Source organism: Prionailurus bengalensis, chromosome D2 (assembly GCF_016509475.1).
Source record: "Prionailurus bengalensis isolate Pbe53 chromosome D2, Fcat_Pben_1.1_paternal_pri, whole genome shotgun sequence".
NCBI classification, from domain to species: Eukaryota; Metazoa; Chordata; class Mammalia; order Carnivora; family Felidae; genus Prionailurus; species Prionailurus bengalensis.
Genome location: NC_057351.1, coordinates 58,936,475 through 58,955,963, shown reverse-complemented (window position 1 = coordinate 58,955,963; position 19,489 = coordinate 58,936,475). Strand labels below are relative to the sequence as shown.

The following is a 19,489-nucleotide window of genomic DNA, read 5'->3' as shown; positions in this document are numbered from 1 at the left end:
TTCAACCTCAAGTCACCTGTTCGTAAACACCCACCCTCTACAGTGGCAGCGTGCAAGCTGAAGAACTGGCAACTCCCTGGTCAGCAATCAGTAACCCAACATCAAGAATGAGTCACAAAAGTTCCCCATGCTAAGCAATCCAGTCAACCCTCTGGGTGTTTGACAGTGGTCTCCGGGGGCAGGAGTGGCTTTGGGAGGCCTCCCTGACCTACTCCATTGACTCAGAGAGGTATTTCTCTGAGGATTTGCCAGTGGAGTGTACGGATTGAATGTCCAAGCCTTTATCGCGACAGGATCAGAGAAAGCCAAAACCAATTTTAGAGGCACGAAAAGCAATTGAGTTTGTAACCATAACAGCATATTTCAAGTGCGGCGACAGCATCTGTTTTGGGGAGGAGAAAATGAAAAAAATCTCACAATTTGGCTCAGGTGGGTGAGCATGTGTGGACTTCCTTTCTTGCCAACCACCGGCACATGCACACTCTGACAATGGTTACACGTACCTAAGACGAGTGGGCACCTCACCAACAGTAAGACTCTAAACTCAAGAGCCACCCTTTCCCCGGTGCACTTTCTGCACGGAGGAAAGTCTCCAGGCTCTTCCTATAGAGGATGAGAATTCACAAAGTTCCCGACATCACCAACGCTGGCAGAAACAGCCCGCTTTATCCGGTTTCAGGGTGGACCAACAAATCTCAGAATAAACCTTTCCTTCTTTCAAGCAAAGCACCTACAAGGATGAAGCTAAGGGCACGGGGGCCCAGACGCATCCCTCCAGCCCCAACTCAGCAGCACACTGGGAAGCCCTCAGAATCTTCCTCCGAAATTTGAACCACGGTAGGACTCTGTCCCACAGTGAAATCCAGAATACCCTGACTGCTCCTGGTTGACAAAGCAAGCCAGGAGGCCTAACCACAGGCCCAGGGCTGGTTGCCCATGCTGCCCGTGGCTTCCCCGTTCCTCTCCTCCCACTCTCTCTCCATCTCCAGCAACACCTGCCCACAGATGGCTATTTCTACACACCCGAGGAAGCCTCTGTGCCCCTTAGGTGGTGGGGCGCCATGCTGAGCAGACGGGGCCACGGTCAGAGCTGTCAAGCTGAGGCTGTTCTCTTCCCACTCTCAACCCGCTCTCTACTCTTCACTCCTTTACCTCCCCCCAATTCCGGTGGAGTACCCCAAGGCTCCTGAGCTTGGTCCTGGGGTCACCCGTTCACCGTCTTCTGTGGCTTTTCAGGATGAGGGCATTCCCAAACTCTTGCATGAGCCAGCTTCCCAAAACATCTCAGCCTGAAAGGGTATATGTTGGGGGAGAGGCGGGGGTGGGTGCTGGATGGGGTGGTAGACAAGGGAGGCTGCCACCATAACTGCCTTGATCGCTCTGACCCTCTGCCCATCAAGAAAAGCAAATTGCCTTAACTGTGCGTGTCTTGGGTTCCTCCAAAGGCTTGCAAATCCTATCACTGACAGCAAGCATTTCTCTGGAACGTCCCCCAGAACACTAGCGCCCAGTCCCAACAACACTGCTCTTCAGCAGGCTGCTCTCCTCGCAAGATCTCAGTTCCAACTCACTCCCAGGACCAGCAGACAGCCAAGAGGCTGTCTCCAGATGGCTCAGAAAACAATGCTTTGTCCCCTGCCCTTCCCTAACCGCCAATCCTGCCCCGGCCCCAAAGCTTCCCCAGCCTCCTCTGGCTTTTAAATGCAAAAGACACATTCCCCTCCCAAACCACCCACAGTCTTTCTCGGGCTTCTTCCGAAGGTGTCTGAATGTCAAACCGCTATGCTTTCAACACCTAGTGAGCCAGGCCCAGGGAGCTGGAGGGTTTTCGGAGGGTGTATAATTAGCTGATCAGTATTATGTTACCCTGTTCATAACTGAATAACCATTTTAATACAGATGGCACACACTGGGATAATTTCTGGGGTCGCCTCGCAGTACGTTACAGCACGAGTGTGGCAGAGGGAATCTTCTTTAGCCAAGGTACATTCTACCAGCTAATTTTACCTGCTGTTTTCAGGATGATTTGGGATAATTCCATATCATTTGCAAAATATTAAAAAAAAAAAACCTTAATACGTGATGCCAGTTTCAGGAAAGGGCACCATCTGAATTATTAGTTGTCCTGATAATGAGCCCGTGAAAAGTGCAAAGAATAACAAGGGTAGGAAATCCTCTTCTAATTTGGGAATCTGCCTTAAAATGGGGGGGGGGGCAGGGGTTGAAAGGCCGGCCAAGCAGTCTGGAACTTGTACAGGGTCTCTGTTGATGTCAGATTGCACAGCTCTGTGATGTCGGAGCCATCCTGGGCTCTTGCATCCTACTGCTGTTTGCATGTGCTGTACCCAGCACAGGCCCGTTTGCACACTGGCGGGGGTGTGCGTACATGGGGTGTGCACGTGCGTTCTGCCAGAGAGCGTGCTAGAGTAGCTTGGGGATTGGGAGACTACCTTGTGCAGCTATATGTGCGGCTGACTCCAGCCTATGTCGTCCCCATGTGCCTGAGCCTGTCATCTGGTGCAGACTGAGTCCTGGCCCTAAGCACCCTAAAGTTGAGCCTCGGGGTCCAGAGCTCTCCCTTCTCGCCTGGTGCCCCACTCCTTGTCTGGCTTCTCTACTCCCTGCCAACTGCTGGCTGGTGGTTAGCGTTTGCTCTGCAGGCCTGGATACTCCGTGCTCGTAGGCCGGAAATTTGTGCGGAGCTGGCTAGCATGGCCTGGGCTCCTGGGAGGCAAGCTTTGTGGGAGTTGGCAGGGAGGGTGGGGAAGCCAGAACAGGAGGCTGCCCCTGGAGAAAGGGAGCATGCCTTTAGAAAGGGAAGTCTGTTTGGAAGCGATGAATAGACACTGGTCATTTTAAAGGCTTCGGCTGTGGGCTGTGATTGTCTCTAGATACCGAGGCACGTAATCTTGGAGTCTTAATTACCACAAACACTTGGATTCATTTCCAGGACGCCGGCGGGAGAAGCCTGGCAGGGAATACCCAGCCCTGAGCTGGAGACAGCTCTGTCTGTCTGTCTAGCTCTCTGCCTCCCAGGTCCCCTCTCCCTGCCCAAAGGACGTTGGGGCTGAGATCCTGGAGCAAGGGCAGAGGCTGGAGAAAGAACAGAGACCGCAAGCTGGGAGACGCGCTGGTAGGCGAGAGCTGGGAGCTGGAGTCCCGCCCCGTAGCCCGTAGCCCCGGGCGGCTTGCTCACCTGTTGATGGACGAGACGCTGGGCACCGTGTCATTGTCGCAGATGCCCTCGGCCAGGAGCCGGTCTCGGATCTCCCAGGCGAACATAGTTGGGTTCTGTCGCTTGTATTCAGCAATCTTGTCCACCACTTTGGGGGTCGCCACTTTGGGCTTGGAGCCTCCGATCACTCCGGGCTTGATGCTGCCGGTTTCATAGTACCTGTGCCCGGAAGGCCGGCGGGGTCAGCGAGAAGCAGGCTACGTACGGCGGGGGCAGGGAGGCTGCAGGCTCCAGAGCGGCCGAGCCACTCTCCCACCCGAGGCAACAGCGTGGAGGGAAAAGACTCAGCATGGCTGAGCCAGCTTCCAGAGGGCGCGTGGCTAGGGCGAGGGATAGCCTGGAGGATGAAGGGGAGGACGAGAGGGACACTCCCTCCGGGAAGGCAGTCACGGGGGAGGGGGGCTGTGAGCACACCAGCGGGAATAGGCGCCCCTGGGAGTCTGAAAGCCCAGACTTTCATTTGGAAGGAACTGGAGGAACAGCATGATTCCAGGCCTCCAGCCCCACCCTGGCGGAGGCACCACCTCCAGCCCTTTCCTACTGAGCACAGAGCCCCCTGAGAACCAGGACCCTCCTTTCCCCTACCCAGTGCTGATTTTTTTCTTCTCTTGGGGACCCATTTCCGTTCCCCACCCTGTTCCTCCAACCCCCCTCCCCAGTCTGCGTTAACTCTCCTAGAAGAGGAGTCCTTCCCTTACTGAAGGCTGGAAATTGGCAGCCTCGAGAACCCCGAGAACCCCGAAGCTGGGCGGAATTTGAGTGACCCTGCTCCGCCCTGGCTCCTGGGGCTGCGGCCACCACCTGAGCGCCCTCACCGAAAGGAGCAGCTCTCTAGATACCTCTGAGTATCTGGATAGCCCCTCTCCCACTGGCGTCCTTGACTTTTAGCCAAGTCCTTGGTCTGGAGACCCAGGGCGGAGGGATAAGGAGGCAAGGTGTATCCCAGGGGCAGCTCTGAGGCCCTCACCTGCCCAGGATTTTGCTGACACAGCCGTGGCTGACCCGCAGCTGCCGGGATATGTCGCAGGGCCGCACACCCTGGTGGGCCAGCTCCACGATGCGCTGCCTCACCACGTCGGGCAGGGGCCGGCCGTTCACAAACACCCCCCCGAGCTGGTTCACACCCCCGTGCCCTGCTGGGGAGAGACAAGAAAAAAACACAACACCCCACAGACAGCAGGGACCGGCCATTAGTCAGGGTCCGCGGCCCAGGACGTGCAAAGGGAGCAGGCAGGGCGCAGGGGCATGATCCCGGACTCCCGGGAGAACAGTGGTCCGGTCAACACCACGCGGCGGATTGGGGATTGAAACCCACGGGGCGTTAGAGATGCGGGAGCGCGACGCTGGGGAGAGGGCTGGGAAGAACGCGTCTCGAAGGCCAGTACCTCGCAAGGGAGAAAGTGAGGGAAGGAATGGAGAAGCAGGGTGAGAGGAAAGAGGGAAGAGGGGGAATTAATGCAGGCAGGAAAGAATGTAGGAGAGGAAAGGAAGGGCCGAGCAGAGAATAGAAGCAGCGCGAAGCGGGATCCCGCCTGAGCCGCAAGCAAGGGGGAGTCGTTGGTGCGTGCTAGGGCTTGGAGGCAGATGATGGGGGGGGGGGTGTCTGGGACCGGTGGACTCAGTACAAAAGGGTTCTAAGCACAGAAAGGGGCTAAGTCCCTGCCCCTCTCCTTTTGCTCCCTACCTCTTGTATCTATTTTTTAATCAGAGTTGGAGTTTTCCTACCTCTTTCCCTGTGTTTTTGTTTTTATTTTATTTTGGTTTTTGACCGGGATTTTCCCTTTCCTTTATGTTTTCTATATTTATATATTTGGGGGACATATTTCCCACGGGTCTCCCTAGTGTCTAAAGTTCAAAGAACGCCAGGTGGAGGAGGGAAGGCTGAAGAGGCAGGGGCCCAGAGCCTGCTGCGCTCAGAGACTGGGAGGCAGCGGAGAGCGGCCGGGCGCTCTGCTCGGTAACAGCCAGAGAACGCAGGCTGCAGGGGCTTGTCTGCCTGCCGCCTTGCGCCAGGCTTGGGACCCATTGCCTTGCCTAGGTAACATGGCTCAGGTGGCCCAGACAGGCTGAGGGCTCACCGGGGCACCCCGTGCTGCCAGCCGGAGCCAGCTCCTGTCCCTCTGACCTCTTAGACCTCGGCAGCCTCCCAGGACACCGCGAAGCAAGGGCGTTTGCTCTCCCGCCCAGGACAAGGGCGCTGGGTCTCCAACCCGACTCCAGCGCGGGCCCTCAACCTCAGAGCCCAAGTGGTCACCGGATGCCAGACCTGAGGACGCTGCGCGGCGCCCCGTTCTCCCCGGCCTACAGCAGTCTAGAAATCCTGCACCCAGAGCCATCAACCCGCAGCCGCAGTTCCTGAGCAATCCAAGCGCAGAGTTCTAGCGGCCAGCCTGACCTGACCGGCAACCTACAGCCCCAGCCCTGCTAGCCTCAGGCGACTTTCGGAGAAAGCGGGGACATCTGTGTTCCGCTCATTTCTTTCGCGTCCCCTTCTGGGGGTGCTGAGAGCAAGGGCTGGCGAAACCCCTGGGGAGAGGCTTCTGATCTGGAGGCTGGGGGAGGCCACAACCTCTTATTTTTGCCCCTCATCCCTGCTACTCTCCCTACCTCTAGCCCCACTCCTCACCCCTCCCCTCCCTCCAAACCTCGACCATCAATAATTTAGGCCCCGGGAGAACTCGCGTTACCGGTATGAAAAGGCGGCAGCTGCGGGCAGATTAAAGATGAATAATTCAGCCTCCCCGGGCTCCGGGCCCGGCCCCTCGTCCCCAATCTAAGGGAAGGGGATGGGAAGGGGGCACGGCAGGAGTCCAGGCCAGGAGGCCGGGAGCCGCCGATGAGTCGGGCCTGGAATGCGCCACTGCCGCCGGCGCGGACACGGGCTCCGGCTGCTTGCTGGCCCGCCCGCCCGCCCGCTTGCTCGCTCGCTCGCTCCGCGGTCTCTTCCTTCCTCCGACCGCCTTCAGCTCGCCTTGCTCCCCTTTGGGTTTCCAAGTGACACCCAGTGGGCGGCCGGGACTCGGCAGACTCCCCCGCGGAATCAGCCAGAGAGAAGGGCGAGAGCAGAGGCGGCGGAGCAGGGAGGCCGGCGGGCTGGGCGAAGACGGCGGGTCGACCTGGTTCCACTCACTCCGAAAAGGAGACAGGATTTCTGGCTCAGCTCACGGAGATCCGCCGCGGCCAGAGGGCCCTGACTTGGATTAGCTGTGCTTAGAAATTCTTTAGGAAAATATATTTTATCCCAGGAGTATTTTTTGAAGCTCCCCCTGTAACGCTAATTATATGCTTATAGAAAAACACAACTCTTCCTCCTCGGCTCTCTTGTCCAGAGCACCGATCCAAGCCAGGTCTAAAAAAGTTTCCCTGTGAAAAGTTACAAACCATCCTTAATTATTAATCTACAGAGGAGGAGAAGTTTTCTATTTAGAATTCATTTATCTGGGAGAGAAAAAAAAAGCCTGCAAAAAACGATCTCCGAATTCTTCTCCGAGCTAAAGATATAGGACATGAATTAGATAAATTCAGATTTCATTAAAATAAATCCCTCTTTTTCTATTTTTTTTTCATTTTTCTCCCCTTCTCTTTCTTCTGGAACATCCTTTCTGTTTTCTTTCTTTTATTTCCTTCCCCTGTTTTTTTTTTTTTCTCTTTCCTTTCTCCCCAGCTTTGGCATTTGCTTGCCTTCCTTTTGTTTTTTCCCCCTCGTTTTCTCTCTCTTTGATTACCCACTGGCCAGGTCACTGGCTGGACCATTTTCACCAGGGAGTGGGAGGCCGGCAAGGAGCCTCCAGAACTGCAAGCGGAGCTTGGCTGTGCCCAGGGGCCGCCTGGCAGGCTCCTCTACTCCCATCTCTTGCTGACTTGGATTTCTCCTTGGAACTCCTCTTTGTTTTTAGAGCATCTCCCAGGGAGAGGCGGAGAAAGATGACCATCACATCCTGCCAATCTCAGACTCCCAACTCAAGGAGAAGAGAAGGGGAAGGAGAAGGGAAGGAGGTGGGAAAGAAAAGGAGAAGAAGGAAGTATTACAAATCACAAGAAGCCCTGCTGGGGCTGGCACGGCCTGGAGGTGCTGGGAGCTGAGGGTCAGATGGGGGCACCCCACCCCCACACTCTTCTGCCTGATTGTCCTGACACTGAAGCTGCCCATGTTAGGAGTCTCCTCCTGGACAATCACACTCTAAGTTTGAGAAAGGTAGAGATGAATGGAGGGAGGGGGAGGCAGAGAGAGAGAGAGACAGAGAGAGAGAGAGAACACCACAACACAAACCCCTCAAAACTGCCTGCCAATTAGTCTCCCAGCCCAGGGCAAGAAGGTGACCAGGGAGTAGGATGGCTGGAACCAGGACCAGGGGCTGTGGATCGATGACCTAAGAAGAAGCAGGTGGAAGGAAGGAAGACAGGTGATGGGCACCAGGGAAGGTAGGAAGGCTGGTAGAGGGAGAAGTACCAGGAACATAAGGCAGAAGAGAGAAACTGGAGGCTTTGAAAACACTGGAAAATGGGGGGAAGAGGAAGAACGAAGGGGGGAGGGCTAGAGAAGCCAGCGTGGTCCCCAAGGTGGGACCTGAGCGCAGGGGGCCAGGGCCACGCGGGGCGGGACAGGATAGGGTTAGGACGGGAAGCCCCGAGCCGGGACAGGAGCCGGGCGCGGGTACTCACGGTGCATCGCGGAGAAGGGGTCTGCTTTGCAGTGCATATCCATGGGGAGGCAGAGGAGCGGGAGCAGCGCGGCCGCCGCCGCCGTGTCGCCTCTCAAACTCAACTTCAGGACTTGAGGAGAAAAGGGAGGGACGTTGGGGAGGCGGGGGTGGGGGAGGTGAGCGGGCGCCCGGCAGCGGCGGGGCGGGCGGGGGGCGCCGCGCTGCGCTCCCCGCGGGGACGCTTCCCGGGCGGGTCGGAGCTGGCAACCGCAGCGACCGCAACTTCCCACCGTCGGGGCGCGGGGCCGGGCGGTCAGCAGAGCGGCCCCGGGGCGGCGGGCCGGGCCGGGGGATCTGGGGGCGCATGGCGCGCGCGGCCGCTGAGGCCAGGGCTGAGGCTGGGCGGGGGAGGCGGCTCGCTCAGCTCCCCTGGAACCCGGTCATCCGAGAGGCGGCGGTCGGAGAGGGCGAGGAGCCGAGGGGGGGCGGCCCGAGGGCGCCGGGCGGGGAGCCGGGCCGCTCCAAGTGCGGGTGAGTTGGCGAAGTTGGCAGAGAAGTAGCAATCCTCGGGATGTCCGAGCGGGCGCCTCGGAGAGGGGAGAGCGCGAGCCGGGCCCCCGCCCCCAGAAAAGGCAGGCGCGCGCCGCCGCGGCCGAAGGGCCGGGAAGGAGGGAGGGAGCTGAGCAGCGCCGGCCGCACCGGGCTGGCCCCAGGTGGGCTGCGGCTGCGAGAAGGCTCGGCCGGAGACTGGAGCCTCGGCTCCCGGTGTGTGTCTCTCTAAAAGCTGCAAAGCCCCCTCCAGACCCCCTCCCCCTCCCCGCGCTGGGAGATGGATGACTTGTCAGACAAAGGCAATAGATTCCACCACTCTGTGATTCGCCAGCGCCGGAGCCCCGAGCTTCGGCGAGGAGGGCCCCGCGCCTGTCACTCCGGTGCCGGCGAGGGGAGGGGAGGGGAGGGGGAAACGGCAGGGAGGGAGGGAGGGAGCAGCAGGCGAAGGAAGGGAGAGGGAGGGGAGCGGGCCAGGGGGAGGGGAAAGGGGAGCCCGGGATTAAAACTACACTGAGCAACGAAACTCGCCGATAAGATAAACGTTAGATAAGGAGAAAGAGCGGCGGGTCTAATGAATATTCAGGCAACGACAGAGTGCCGCGGAGCGCGCCGCTCTCGGCAGCCGGGCTCACAGTCCCAACTCACCCAGCCCTGCCATCCACCGGCCAGTGCCCGCGTGGGCCACGCGGCCCCGAGCCCGGTCCGCATCCCTAGTCTTAACCCCCCTCCTCTCAGCTCTGAGTTCCCTTCCGTTCCTTCCTGATTCTTCCTTCCTCTCTCTGGTCCTTCCCTCTCGCCTTTCCCTCCTGAGGTACCTCCCCACCCACGCACCCCCCAATCTCATTCCGGGGCAAAGTGCCCGGCAGTTTGTCCTCTTGCATCCCACGCGCGGCTGCGCGGAGGGCTCCGCTCGTCCCCTTGCCCATCGGGGTCTGGGCAGCCCAGAACGCTCGGTTTCCGATGGAGCTGGAGACCTCCGGCGAGGACCCACCTGCCTCAGTGGGACCCAGCGGACGGTGGGACAGCCCCGGGACTTGGCTTCTGGACCCTCGGGTGGCCTGGGAGAAGGGCTTGGGGAGGGAGACAGTGCAGAGCGACTGGTCGCTGGCGGCAGAGGACGCGGGAGACGAGGCTTGCTGTCCCCGGCTGGGGAGAAGAGGCTGCGAACGAGGCTGAGCGCCGCCCGCCGCCAGCTTGGCGGCTCCCGAGCTAGCGCCCGGCCCGGGCCCGCTCCTGCTAGAGCCTCTGGCCCGGCCTCCGCAGCCTTCGTCCGCACCCGCTCGGTCCGCTCGTACGCACCAGGCAGGAGAAGCCCTTTGTCTCCTAACTGGTTAAGTACAGAATATCCGGGAGATCTTTATGAAATATTTTCCCTCGTCTCATAAATCATCTTGGCACTTCAGCTGATGTTTTAACTCTCTCTCCCTCCTTCTCTCCCTCCCCCCGCTTCCCTGGGTCTGCGAAAGGGCGGCTCGGGGAAGCCCGCGCTCCGCTCCCGCTGCCCGGTCTTGAGGTGCCTCTGGCCCCTGACTGCAGACCCTGGCGCCGGCGAAAGAGCCGCAGACTCGCGCCGCTGTCCCGCTGGCTGGAGCCCAGGCGGCGGCTAGGCTGGGTGCCGCACCTGCCCCACTCAGCCAGGAGGAGACTCTTCCTGGGCCTCTTACACCCGGGTTTTCCAGGGCCCCTAATCCTCGGGCCGGGATCCAGCCAGGCTCAGTCCCACAGGATTCGGAACCTCCCACTCCTTAAGAGGCTGAGTCTTTGGAATTCTGACATTTGCCCCCCTTCCTGGATCCTCCTGAGCCTGATCCGCTTAATCCACCTGCGGAGTAACTCCTGGGAGGAAAAAAAGAATCCTCCCCACCAACCCTCTCCCTCCCAGCCCTCACTCCCTCTCCCCTTGGTCGGCGGGGCTGGTTCCCTTCCGCTGGAGGTTGAAGGCGCAGAGTCCAGCCCCGGAGGTCAGTCTCTTCCTCTCGAGACCTGCAGATGGCGCTCCCGGGTTTGCTTTGGCCTCACAACCCCACGTACACGCGCTAACTTCGTGTGGGGAGCGAAAAAAGGAAAACAGAGTTCGGGCAGCCTAAAGGAAAGGGCTCCCAGGCCTGGAAGAAAGGGGCTCTCAGGTGGTATTACCTGGTACAGCCTTGGGCTTCCTGCAGGAAGGTAATTAACCAAGAATTGGGGTGTAGGGAGAGGCACAGAGGAAGGATCCTTGCTGAGGGGAGTTGACAACTAAGGGAACCTTTTGCCCCAGGTCTCCTTATGTTAGTTCAGGAAGTTAAGTCCCGGGGAGTCTGAACTATTGCAGGAATAAAACTGTGGGCAGAACCCCGCCTCCCCCCCCACACACGCTAGGCACAAAGACACACAGATTTTTCTAGAACCAGCTAGACATATCCCTATGTTACACACACTATGAAGAAGTGTGGATGCAGACAACCGGCATTTTCACGTATTGGGCAAGAGGGATTTTACGTTTTGTGAAAGGAGACTTACAAGGACTTAATGCACAAAGCGTGCAGGAAGCTATAGTCACACATCTATCTTTCCCAAATGCCCCCCGAGAAGTAAAGACCCTTCCATGATAGTCCAATTCCCAGGTAGCCTCTGAGGCTCCAGAATCACTCCCACCCCACCCCACCCCCAATTCCTGGGACCCTTTGCACAGCACTACACCAGCTCGACACTCACCCTCCCACCAAGCCAGCCCCTGGCAGCTTCTTCCTCAGCTCCAGCCCATTCTGGGTCTAGAAAGTTAAAGAGCAATGATCCCTGATGGTTAGAAACCCTTTTAGCCAAGGCTCTGCCTTCTTCTATTGCTCCGGGGCTGGACTACAGATTTCTCTCCAGGCACTCGCCTCTCCCTCTGATGCTCCCTTTCCTGTTCTTCCTTTTCTTCTATAGAGTCTAGTAGAGGAGAAAAAAGCAAGAAAGGGAAAAAGGGAAGAAGAAAGTAGAGGAAAGAGGAAAAGAAAGAGAAAAAAAGAAAACAACCCAACCCCAAACACAACCCGGGCTCCGACCTGTCAGGGTTGGTTGCTTTTCCCGTCTGCCTCTAAATGAACCTTTTCTCTCTGGTGTTTTCAAAGCGGCCTTTCCACCCCCCAACCTAGGGGCATTTACACTTCAAACAAGGCGCCCGCCTCCCTGCGGAAATTTAAAGGCAAATAAACTTTTGGGGAGTTGCTCTGATACCCATCTCGGGATTTGCTTCATTAGCCGCCTCTGTGCATCTGATCTGCCCAATAAATCTTCCTTGTGGATCTCTGTTCCTTCTTCTCCGCTCCCTTCCCGGCCTGGCTCTCGGGCTGCCCCAGCCCTTGCCTCCTTCCCGACTGCTGAGCTGCAGCTGGCCTGACTCTCCCACTGTCCGGGGCAGAGCAGGCCCGGGGGGGGGGGGGGGGGGGGGGGGGGGGGGGGAGGGGTAGGTGTGGGATACTCGGATACGTGTGGGATACGTTGAGTTCTTTCCCCACCCCCACCCCGCACCCCAAGTGTACACACGCACAGGCATCCCAAGCCAAGCTAAGCACGACTAGCACTCCGAGCTACGAAATGCGTTTCTGGGTAGATTGTGCACGGAGTGAAGTGCTCATATACACCCTGTCTGCTGTTCCCACTTGCACCCCCTCTCTTCTCCACCCTTCGCCTCCTTTTCCGGTTTCCCGGTCCCTGGCTCTGCGCTTTCTGTCCGGGTGTGTGGGTAGGCAGAGGCGTGGCTGCCTCTCCTCTGCAGGCAGGGCCCTGACCCAGAGCCCAGGCCCCCGACCTCAGGCAGTTTGGAAAGGCGGCTGGGCCGTGGGGGCCGGGGGGCTTCGAAGGAGCTTCCCAGCCGCGCCCCTCCCCCTTGGCCTGGGCTCCTCTTCCTCCAACGACTCCTTTCACCTCCTGGGGAGCGGCAAAGGGAGCCAGGGCCGGGCCTCTGAGGGAGGGGATTAGAAATTCCGAAATTAAATGTATCTCCCTAGGAAATGCTCCCCACAGCGCGGACCAAATTAAACGCATTAAAGTTCAGGGGGGAAAAAGCTGTTTAGAACCAAGGGGGGAAACTAGTCCGAAGGGAAGAGCAGAAACGTAGGAGGGAAGAAAGGAAGGTAGCTTCGCAGCCGAGCTCCTTTCCTGAATTAGTCCCAGTTTGGGAAGTCCCACCACTACCACCACCAAAAAAGAAAAAAGCAAAGAGGAAAAAAGTTCGCTGACAATCCAAGTGCGGGACGGCCGCGGCCCACTCGCCCTCTGGGTCCCGGCGCACCCTGGGGCGCCAGCTCTCCACGACCAGATCCCGGGCCGCCGGCGCACGCACCCGGCCCCCTCTCCAGCTCGGCCGGCCCGGCTCCGGCTCGGCCCTCTCCCTTCCTGCTCCCCATTCTCTCCCCGCCCCTCCCCCTTCCTAGCCCTCTGGTCACGTTGGAGGATGGCTTTTTTTTTTTTTTTTTTGGAAGAGCTTCTGGTACAATATGGAGCACCATGGGCTGCAATTTCACACTCCACAGCACATTCCCCCTAAAGCTACTTTCTTTTTTTTTTTTTTTTCATCTAAGACCCCCTAATTTCTGCTTCCTCGCTCCCTCCCTGGCTCCCTCCCTCCCTCCTGCTCTCACTCTTCTTTTCCCGCTTTTGTTCCCAATATTTGGGCTCCCCGCGTGAAGCCCGGGGGGGGCAGCCTCCCAGCCGGCCCCGCCCGCTCGGTCTGTTGGTCCTGTGGAGGCCGGGCGCACGTGCTGCGCCTTTATCCTCGCCGGCCCCTCCCCCTTGAACCCGGCTGCTCCTCGCCAGAGGTCCCAGCGACCTGCCCGGCCCTTTGAGGGAAAACGACAATGCAAGCCACTTGGCCACCAAAGCGGCCTCTTAGCGGCACGGGCCTGCCAGGTGGCTGCCGCCGGTGGCCCACCCGACCGGGGAGCTGAAAAAAATAGTCAAACAGGAGAAACTGGGCCAGTAGGTCTGCAGGGTAGGAGAGAGGGCCCTGTGTAACAGAAAACAAGCTGGAGGGTGGGGGGGCAAGAGGCCCCACAGAGGCCGGGGTACTCGCGGCTCAGACCTGCACAGAGCCTGTCCCCAGACACTCACAGACCTCTGCACAGCTAAAGGGGCTGCTGACCCCACAGCCCAGGAGAAGGAGCAGCAGCCACCACATTCACAGTCCCTTTGCCTCTTGAGCCTCCTCAGTTTTCTCACCTGTAAAATAGGAACGATTACCTGTCTTGCCTACTACATGGAGCTAGCCAATAGAAAAGCACTTTGAAAACCCAACATTTCTGTGGTAGATTAAGGAATAAGTGCCCAGCTTCCCGGAACACTTACCCCTCCACAAAGAGGGAAAGGGGGGGGGAGCTGGGCTGCTTAGGCAGCGCAAGGGGTGGTGCTTTCCACCCAACTTCTATCCTATAAAGGTAACAAGAGGATTCCTTGCTGCCTCGTTTCCTGTGTTCCTTTCATTCAGGATTTTTTTTTCCTTCCATTGACTATACCACACCCTGTCCATGTTTATCACTCTGCTCTCTTTCCTGCTACTCCATTCCTACTTCTTCCGGCACCCTCGCCGCCCCCCTGCGTCAGCGCAGATGCTAGAGGGTCCATTAAATTCTTACCCCCTCCCCCAACAGCCAGGTTAATTGTGGCCTCAGGCGCAGTCCCCTTCGGGCCAGTCTGCCTAAATGGTTGGGAGGAGGCTGGCCCGTTCTCAGAGACCTGGGAAAGGAAATCCCGTCCAGTCCGGTTCCAAACAAAGAAAGTTGGTCCTCTCTGGACCTTCAGTCAACCTGCCAAAGCCAGAGCGGAGATGAGACGGTGGGGGAGAGGCCTGATGAAGGGGAGGCGTGGAAGGCGGGGAGAGAGGAGGGGAAGGAAATGAACATGAAAGGGGTGCTGAGGGCACAGAGAAGACACCTGTCTCTGGAAGGCCCGAAGAGGCTGGTTTGGGCGAAGCCGAGGTCCCCATCCGGCCAACTATCTCTTCCCTTCCTCCCCAAGCCCGGGTGAGAGAGTGCGAGTGAAGGCTGTGTCGGTAGCGAAGTAATGATTAACCCTCTTCTGAGCCAGGCCCTGAGCCTGCAGCTTGACCTGGCTGGGGTGGAGGGAGACAGTGCCTGCGGGCCCGCGGACCGCTCCGGCGCTACCCGCCACTGCCACCGCCACCGCGACGTAGAGGGCTGCGGAGAGAGGGGGCAGGCGGTAGCCGGGGGCAGCCGAAAGGGAGCGCAGTGCAGGGCAGGGTGGGGGAGCGCAACTGCAGATGCTGGGCAGGCCAGGGGGAGCGAAAGAGCCACAACCAATGCACGAGGAAAGGAAGGGGCCAAACGCAGGCGAGGGCGCACGGCTCCGCAGCGTTGAGGAATAGTTGGAGAGGGGCGGGAGCACCCCGGCGGGCTGAGTTTTCCCGGAGTTGCGAGCAAGCACCAAATCTACTCTGCCGGATCCATCCGCGGCGCGCCCGCCCTCCCTTCCTCCTCTCCCAGCAAGCGGTGTGGATGTGAGGAGCAGGCGGAGAACGCGCCAGAGCCGGGAGCGGGTAAGGCAGGGGGAGACCCGCCAACGAAACAGGGAAGCGAAGGGCAGGGCCGCCAAGGCGGGGGACAAGCTGCTTGGCGCCGCGGAGTGGCTGGAGACAAAGGATCGGAGCGGAGGGGAGAGGGGAAAACCGGGGAGAGAGGGGCTGGCTGAGACAGGGAGAGAACCCAGACACAGGGCTATCTCTGGGGACGGGCTGAGGATTGTCTACTCCTGCCGCCTCCGCCCACCCCAGCCCAGAGCCGGGACGTCCGGGGGCTCACTCCCGCTTGGGTGCCTGGCCCGCGGGCCTGTGGCCTGGGTTCGGGGCGAGGGGTGTTGCTGTGGCTGGGGGGGGGGGCGTGGAAGTGTGTGTGTGTGTGTGTGTGTGTGTGTGTGTGCGCGCGCGCGCGCGTGCGCGCGTGTGTGTGTGTGTGTGCGCGCGCACAGAGATTTAGGCAGGCAGGGGTGGGGTGGGGTGGGGTGAGGTGGGGGTGGGCAGGGAGGGTCTCCGCTGCTGCAGGGTTAGACCCCCCCACCCCAGGCGGCTGCAAGCCTGCGCCCTCCACCCTCCGAGGTCCAGAGCCGTCCACTCCCCGAACTTGAAACAAAAGGGCTGCACAGAATCCCTCAGGAGCCAGGACAAGGGCTCTTTCTGGAAAAAGTGCTTTGGTTTGAGACACTAAGGGTCACGGCATCCAGGATTATTTAACTTTCTGTAACTGTTCCTAGGGAAGAAAAAAAAAGATGCAAAGTAAATCTTGGACAGAAAAAAGCCCGGGTCCCAGTAGTTCGCTCCGCCATGTCTGGACCGGCCGTGAGGTCTAGACCCGCGGCTAACGAACATATTGAAGAAACTGACTAACGGAGGGAGGGAGCCTCTTTCCATTTCTAAATCAATTAAGGAGAATTTCTGATGGGTCTCCTTGGGGGCTGAGCATCTCTTGGCGAGGGGATCGTGTGAGCGTGTGTGTTGTGAGGGTGCGTGGAAGGTGTGTGTGTGTGAGGGGGTGGAGAAGGGTGTCTGGGCAAACAGCTGTGTCCCAGGCGGGGCGAGATAGGAGCTCAGGACCCATATCCAACACCTCCCCCTCCTCTCTCTGCCCTCAGCCGAGGCTGCTCGGAGGCCAAGGCCTTCTCAGCCTCTTCCTGCGGGGCCGCCAATCAATCCTGCAGGTCAACACAGCAATTAATAACGGGGTGAGGAGGCCTGGCAAAAGAGGGCGGGGAGGCATCGGGCTGTGTCTCCCCCAGGCTCTGAGGCCCCTGCGGCAGGACCAGGGAGCGGGAGGGGTCCCGGAGGGCAGAAAGAAACCTGGGAACTCAGTGTGGGCCAGGGAGCGGGCTCAGAGCCCCAGGAGGGAGAGGCAGAGGACCAGCTAGGACAGGCCAGCGGACATCAAATAAACGTCTTATTTTTATGATTCTAGGGGTATAGGCGACGATGGCCAAAGACCACAATTAACCTTGTTACTGAATATCTCTCCTTCTCCCATACCTCGCCTTTTCCTGGTGGTTTTCGCTATTGGGGATCTGGCTCAGCGAGACTAAATAAAACCCGCATCCTTCGCACACCCGGCTGCGGCGGTTGCGCCAGGGCGGCAACCAGGCACGCTCGCTCGTGCGCGCCTGTGTCATTGTCATTTTGAACTAGCCGGATGAGGCCAAAGAGGGCGCCGGGGCCGTCTGGGGGACGCGGAGCCCCCGGGGAGCCGTGTCTGCCAGGCGTGCCTAAGGAAGAAATTAAGGCAGAGGAACGGGAGGGGGCGGTGAAAAGAGAAAGAAAGAGAGAGAGAGAGAGAGAGAGAGAGAGAGAGAGAAAGCGGCTCCGTGGGCGGAAGACTCCGAGGCTCCGTGGGGCCACCTCAAGGGGAAAGGGGGTTTCCTTCTCTCAAATACAGCCCTACCTCCTGCCCAGCTCCGCAGCTCCTCCCCACCCTTCCCCCAAGCCTTGGACGGCGGCAGTGCGACCCCCGCACCGGCCAAAGCGGGGGGAAAAGGAGGGAAGGGAAAGGGGGTGCGGTGCACAGCTGGTCTGCCCGGCCCCTCTGCCACCAGTGCCAGGAGAGCGGCTACCAGGCCTGGCGCAGGTAGGCGCAGGCGCCCCGGGGTAAGCGCCCTGGTCCGTTCTGGAGTGTCCCACGCGCCCAGAAACTTGGGGTGATGGCCTGGCCACGCGCTCAAGGATGCCCCCCACACACACACCACCGCTCTGCCTTTTCTTTTCCGAGGCGCCATGGAGAGGGCCTGTCTGCACCCGCGGGAAGACTTGCTGGGGCCAGGAACCAGATCCACGCACCTCCGGCCTGCAAGGCAGGGAGAGCCTCCTTTGGAGCAGGAAAATGGAAAAGTGGGAGTGTCGGTAGCCTGAGCAAAGACCGGGAAAGAAGGAGGGGTCGGGGCAGGAGGTGGTAGGAGGCAAAATAGAGGCAGTGGGTGAGGGAGAAGCCCCGTACCGGGGAGGAAGAAAGGGGGAGAGAGGTTTCCAGGAAGGCCCAGCCATTAGGTCTGTCCTTGGGCTGCATATTTATACGGTCGAGGGGGTGCACAGATGGGCTCTCAATTGAATTCCATCTTCAACACCATCAGAGATTGATTTTGTACTCGCTTTTAATTTTGCCATAATTAATTAGATCATTACAACTGTTTGCTATTGATCTCCCTACTTAAACCTCTGGTGTGGAGGGGTGGCCCAGGGCCCTCAAAGCCCAGGAGACCACAGTTGACCCTCCTGGGGACCCAGGTCCCCCAGTGGGTACCAGGCTCCTAAGGGGGAATGGAGGCAGTCCAGGGACTGGGCCAAGAAGCTTAGATGAGGACCAGTGCTGAGGGAGGAAACTGGATTATCAGCTGAAAAAGCTAGAACCTGAGCTGGTAGGGGCTGGTTCAAGGGGGAGAGATTTGGGAAAGATAAGGAGCGAGGGGAGGGAAGAGGGGCTGGAGTTGGTTGGTCCTTGACCTCTGTGGAATTATTTGGAAAACTCTTGGAAACTAATCCAACCTTCTCCCTCCCCACCAATCCAAGACTAAATCTGGGTCCCTGGCTTCCACACCCACACTATTCTAGGGCCCCTGGTGGGCAGACAGAACTGAGCTGGCAGACCTGGGGGGGGGGGTGTGGTGAAGGAAAAAAAAAAAAAGGAACAGCTCTCCACTCCCTTAGCCCTTTGGGTCAGATTTTAATTCCCACCTGTGTGGGGGGGGGCTGCCATTCCTCCCCTTGCCCCAGGCCTCCCTTGAGTTGTTTATTTGGGGGGGGGGGAGGGGTGCAGAGTCTTCTTTCCAAATGTTAGGCACGTCTACACCAGAGCTTACACTTTGGTTTATATTCAAAGACACAGACACAGGACCCTCACACACGTGCACAGAGACATGTGCACACAGCATGTCCCCATCCACTAACACATATGTACACACACCCAGGCTCCATTCCCACTAGAAACTAAGACCTTCCTTGTGCACCCAACTTGGAGGAAGTTATGCAAAATATTTATACACTGGAAAGTGGAAAGATAAAGTCATAAGGGCACAACAGAATGGAAAAGCCCGGTTCTGTAAAGAGACCAAGAGAAGTTGTAAAACTCACGTTTTCTGGATGGAAAGTTTTTAGCAGATTTAGAAGACACTCGGAGGGAGGTACCCAGAAGGTCCCACGGGTGGGGAGAGGTCGCAGAGCCCCAGTCCCCAGCGATTACGGTTCCCCCCCCCCGCAAGCACAGAAAATAAGAGTGGGGTTCGGCCTCGCCTGGGCTGGGCCGCCCCATCTTTCTCACGCCGCCGCCCCCACCCCCGCCCCTCGCCTGTGGCGCAGACGGGCCGCTCCTCCTCGCTCTTACCTGCCCGGCCCGTGCGCTGGTCCATGCTCTGCGCGCCGCCGCTGCCGTCCGGGCCCGGGTCTCGCTCCTCCGCGGCGCCGCGGCCCCGACAGCGCGTCTCGCCCGTGCCGCCGCCTCCCCGAGATCTGGGCGCAGCCACCCAAGACCGAGCGGCTCAGATAACCCAGGCTGCCCGCCGCCTGGGCGGTGAGTCCGCCGGCGCCCGCGTTCACACAGCCGGCCGCGCCGAGGCACAGCCCCGCGCGGAGGAGCCCCCGGCTCTCCGCCCCGCGCACACGCGCGCACACGCGCCCAGGCCCGGAGCCAGCCGTCCGCAAGCCGCCGCCCGCGCCGCCGCGGGCGCCCGGAGACCGAATCCCCACCAGCCTAGCCGCCGGCACACCCTCTCACCCCACCCCCTCTTCTTCACTGTCACACTCTCCCCGGCAGCAGCCGCGCGGCCTCGCACGCGGGGGCGTCCTCGCTCGTGCACTCCCCAACTTCGTGCGGCTCCCTCCCCTCAACTCTCAGCCTCGCCCCATCCTGCTTCCCCGACCACTGGGCTCCACAGCCTGCCGCCCACCCCCAACCCCTGTCTCAGCCTCGGTTTCCAAGATCCCTACGAAGGCATCCCAACTTTGTCGGAACACATAGTTGCTCCCTGAAGGTCCCTGTCATCCGTATATTATGGAACTGCTCACTAAATTCCTCACAAGCTCTCCTGTTCCTCCTCCTCCTTCCTCTTCCTCTTC

The 19,489-nt window shown here is 59.3% G+C and overlaps 1 protein-coding gene across 4 annotated transcripts in view; it reads right to left on the bottom strand.

The window, feature by feature from the left end:
• PAX2 (paired box 2) overlaps positions 1-5,822 on the bottom strand; it is a 77,357-nt gene extending 71,535 nt beyond the window's left edge. For 2 of the 4 annotated variants that reach the window (XM_043597274.1, XM_043597272.1), the window contains exons 1-2: positions 4,203-5,815; positions 3,197-3,394 (exon numbers count right to left, since the gene is read on the bottom strand). In XM_043597274.1, coding sequence (XP_043453209.1) covers positions 3,197-3,394; positions 4,203-4,426 — 422 coding nt within the window. In that variant the 5' untranslated portion in view covers positions 4,427-5,815. Of the gene's footprint in view, positions 1-3,196; positions 3,395-4,202 lie in introns of all 4 variants that reach the window. The other 2 variants (XM_043597275.1, XM_043597273.1) reach the window with 2 other exon arrangements.
• Positions 5,823-19,489: the final 13,667 nt, after the last annotated feature.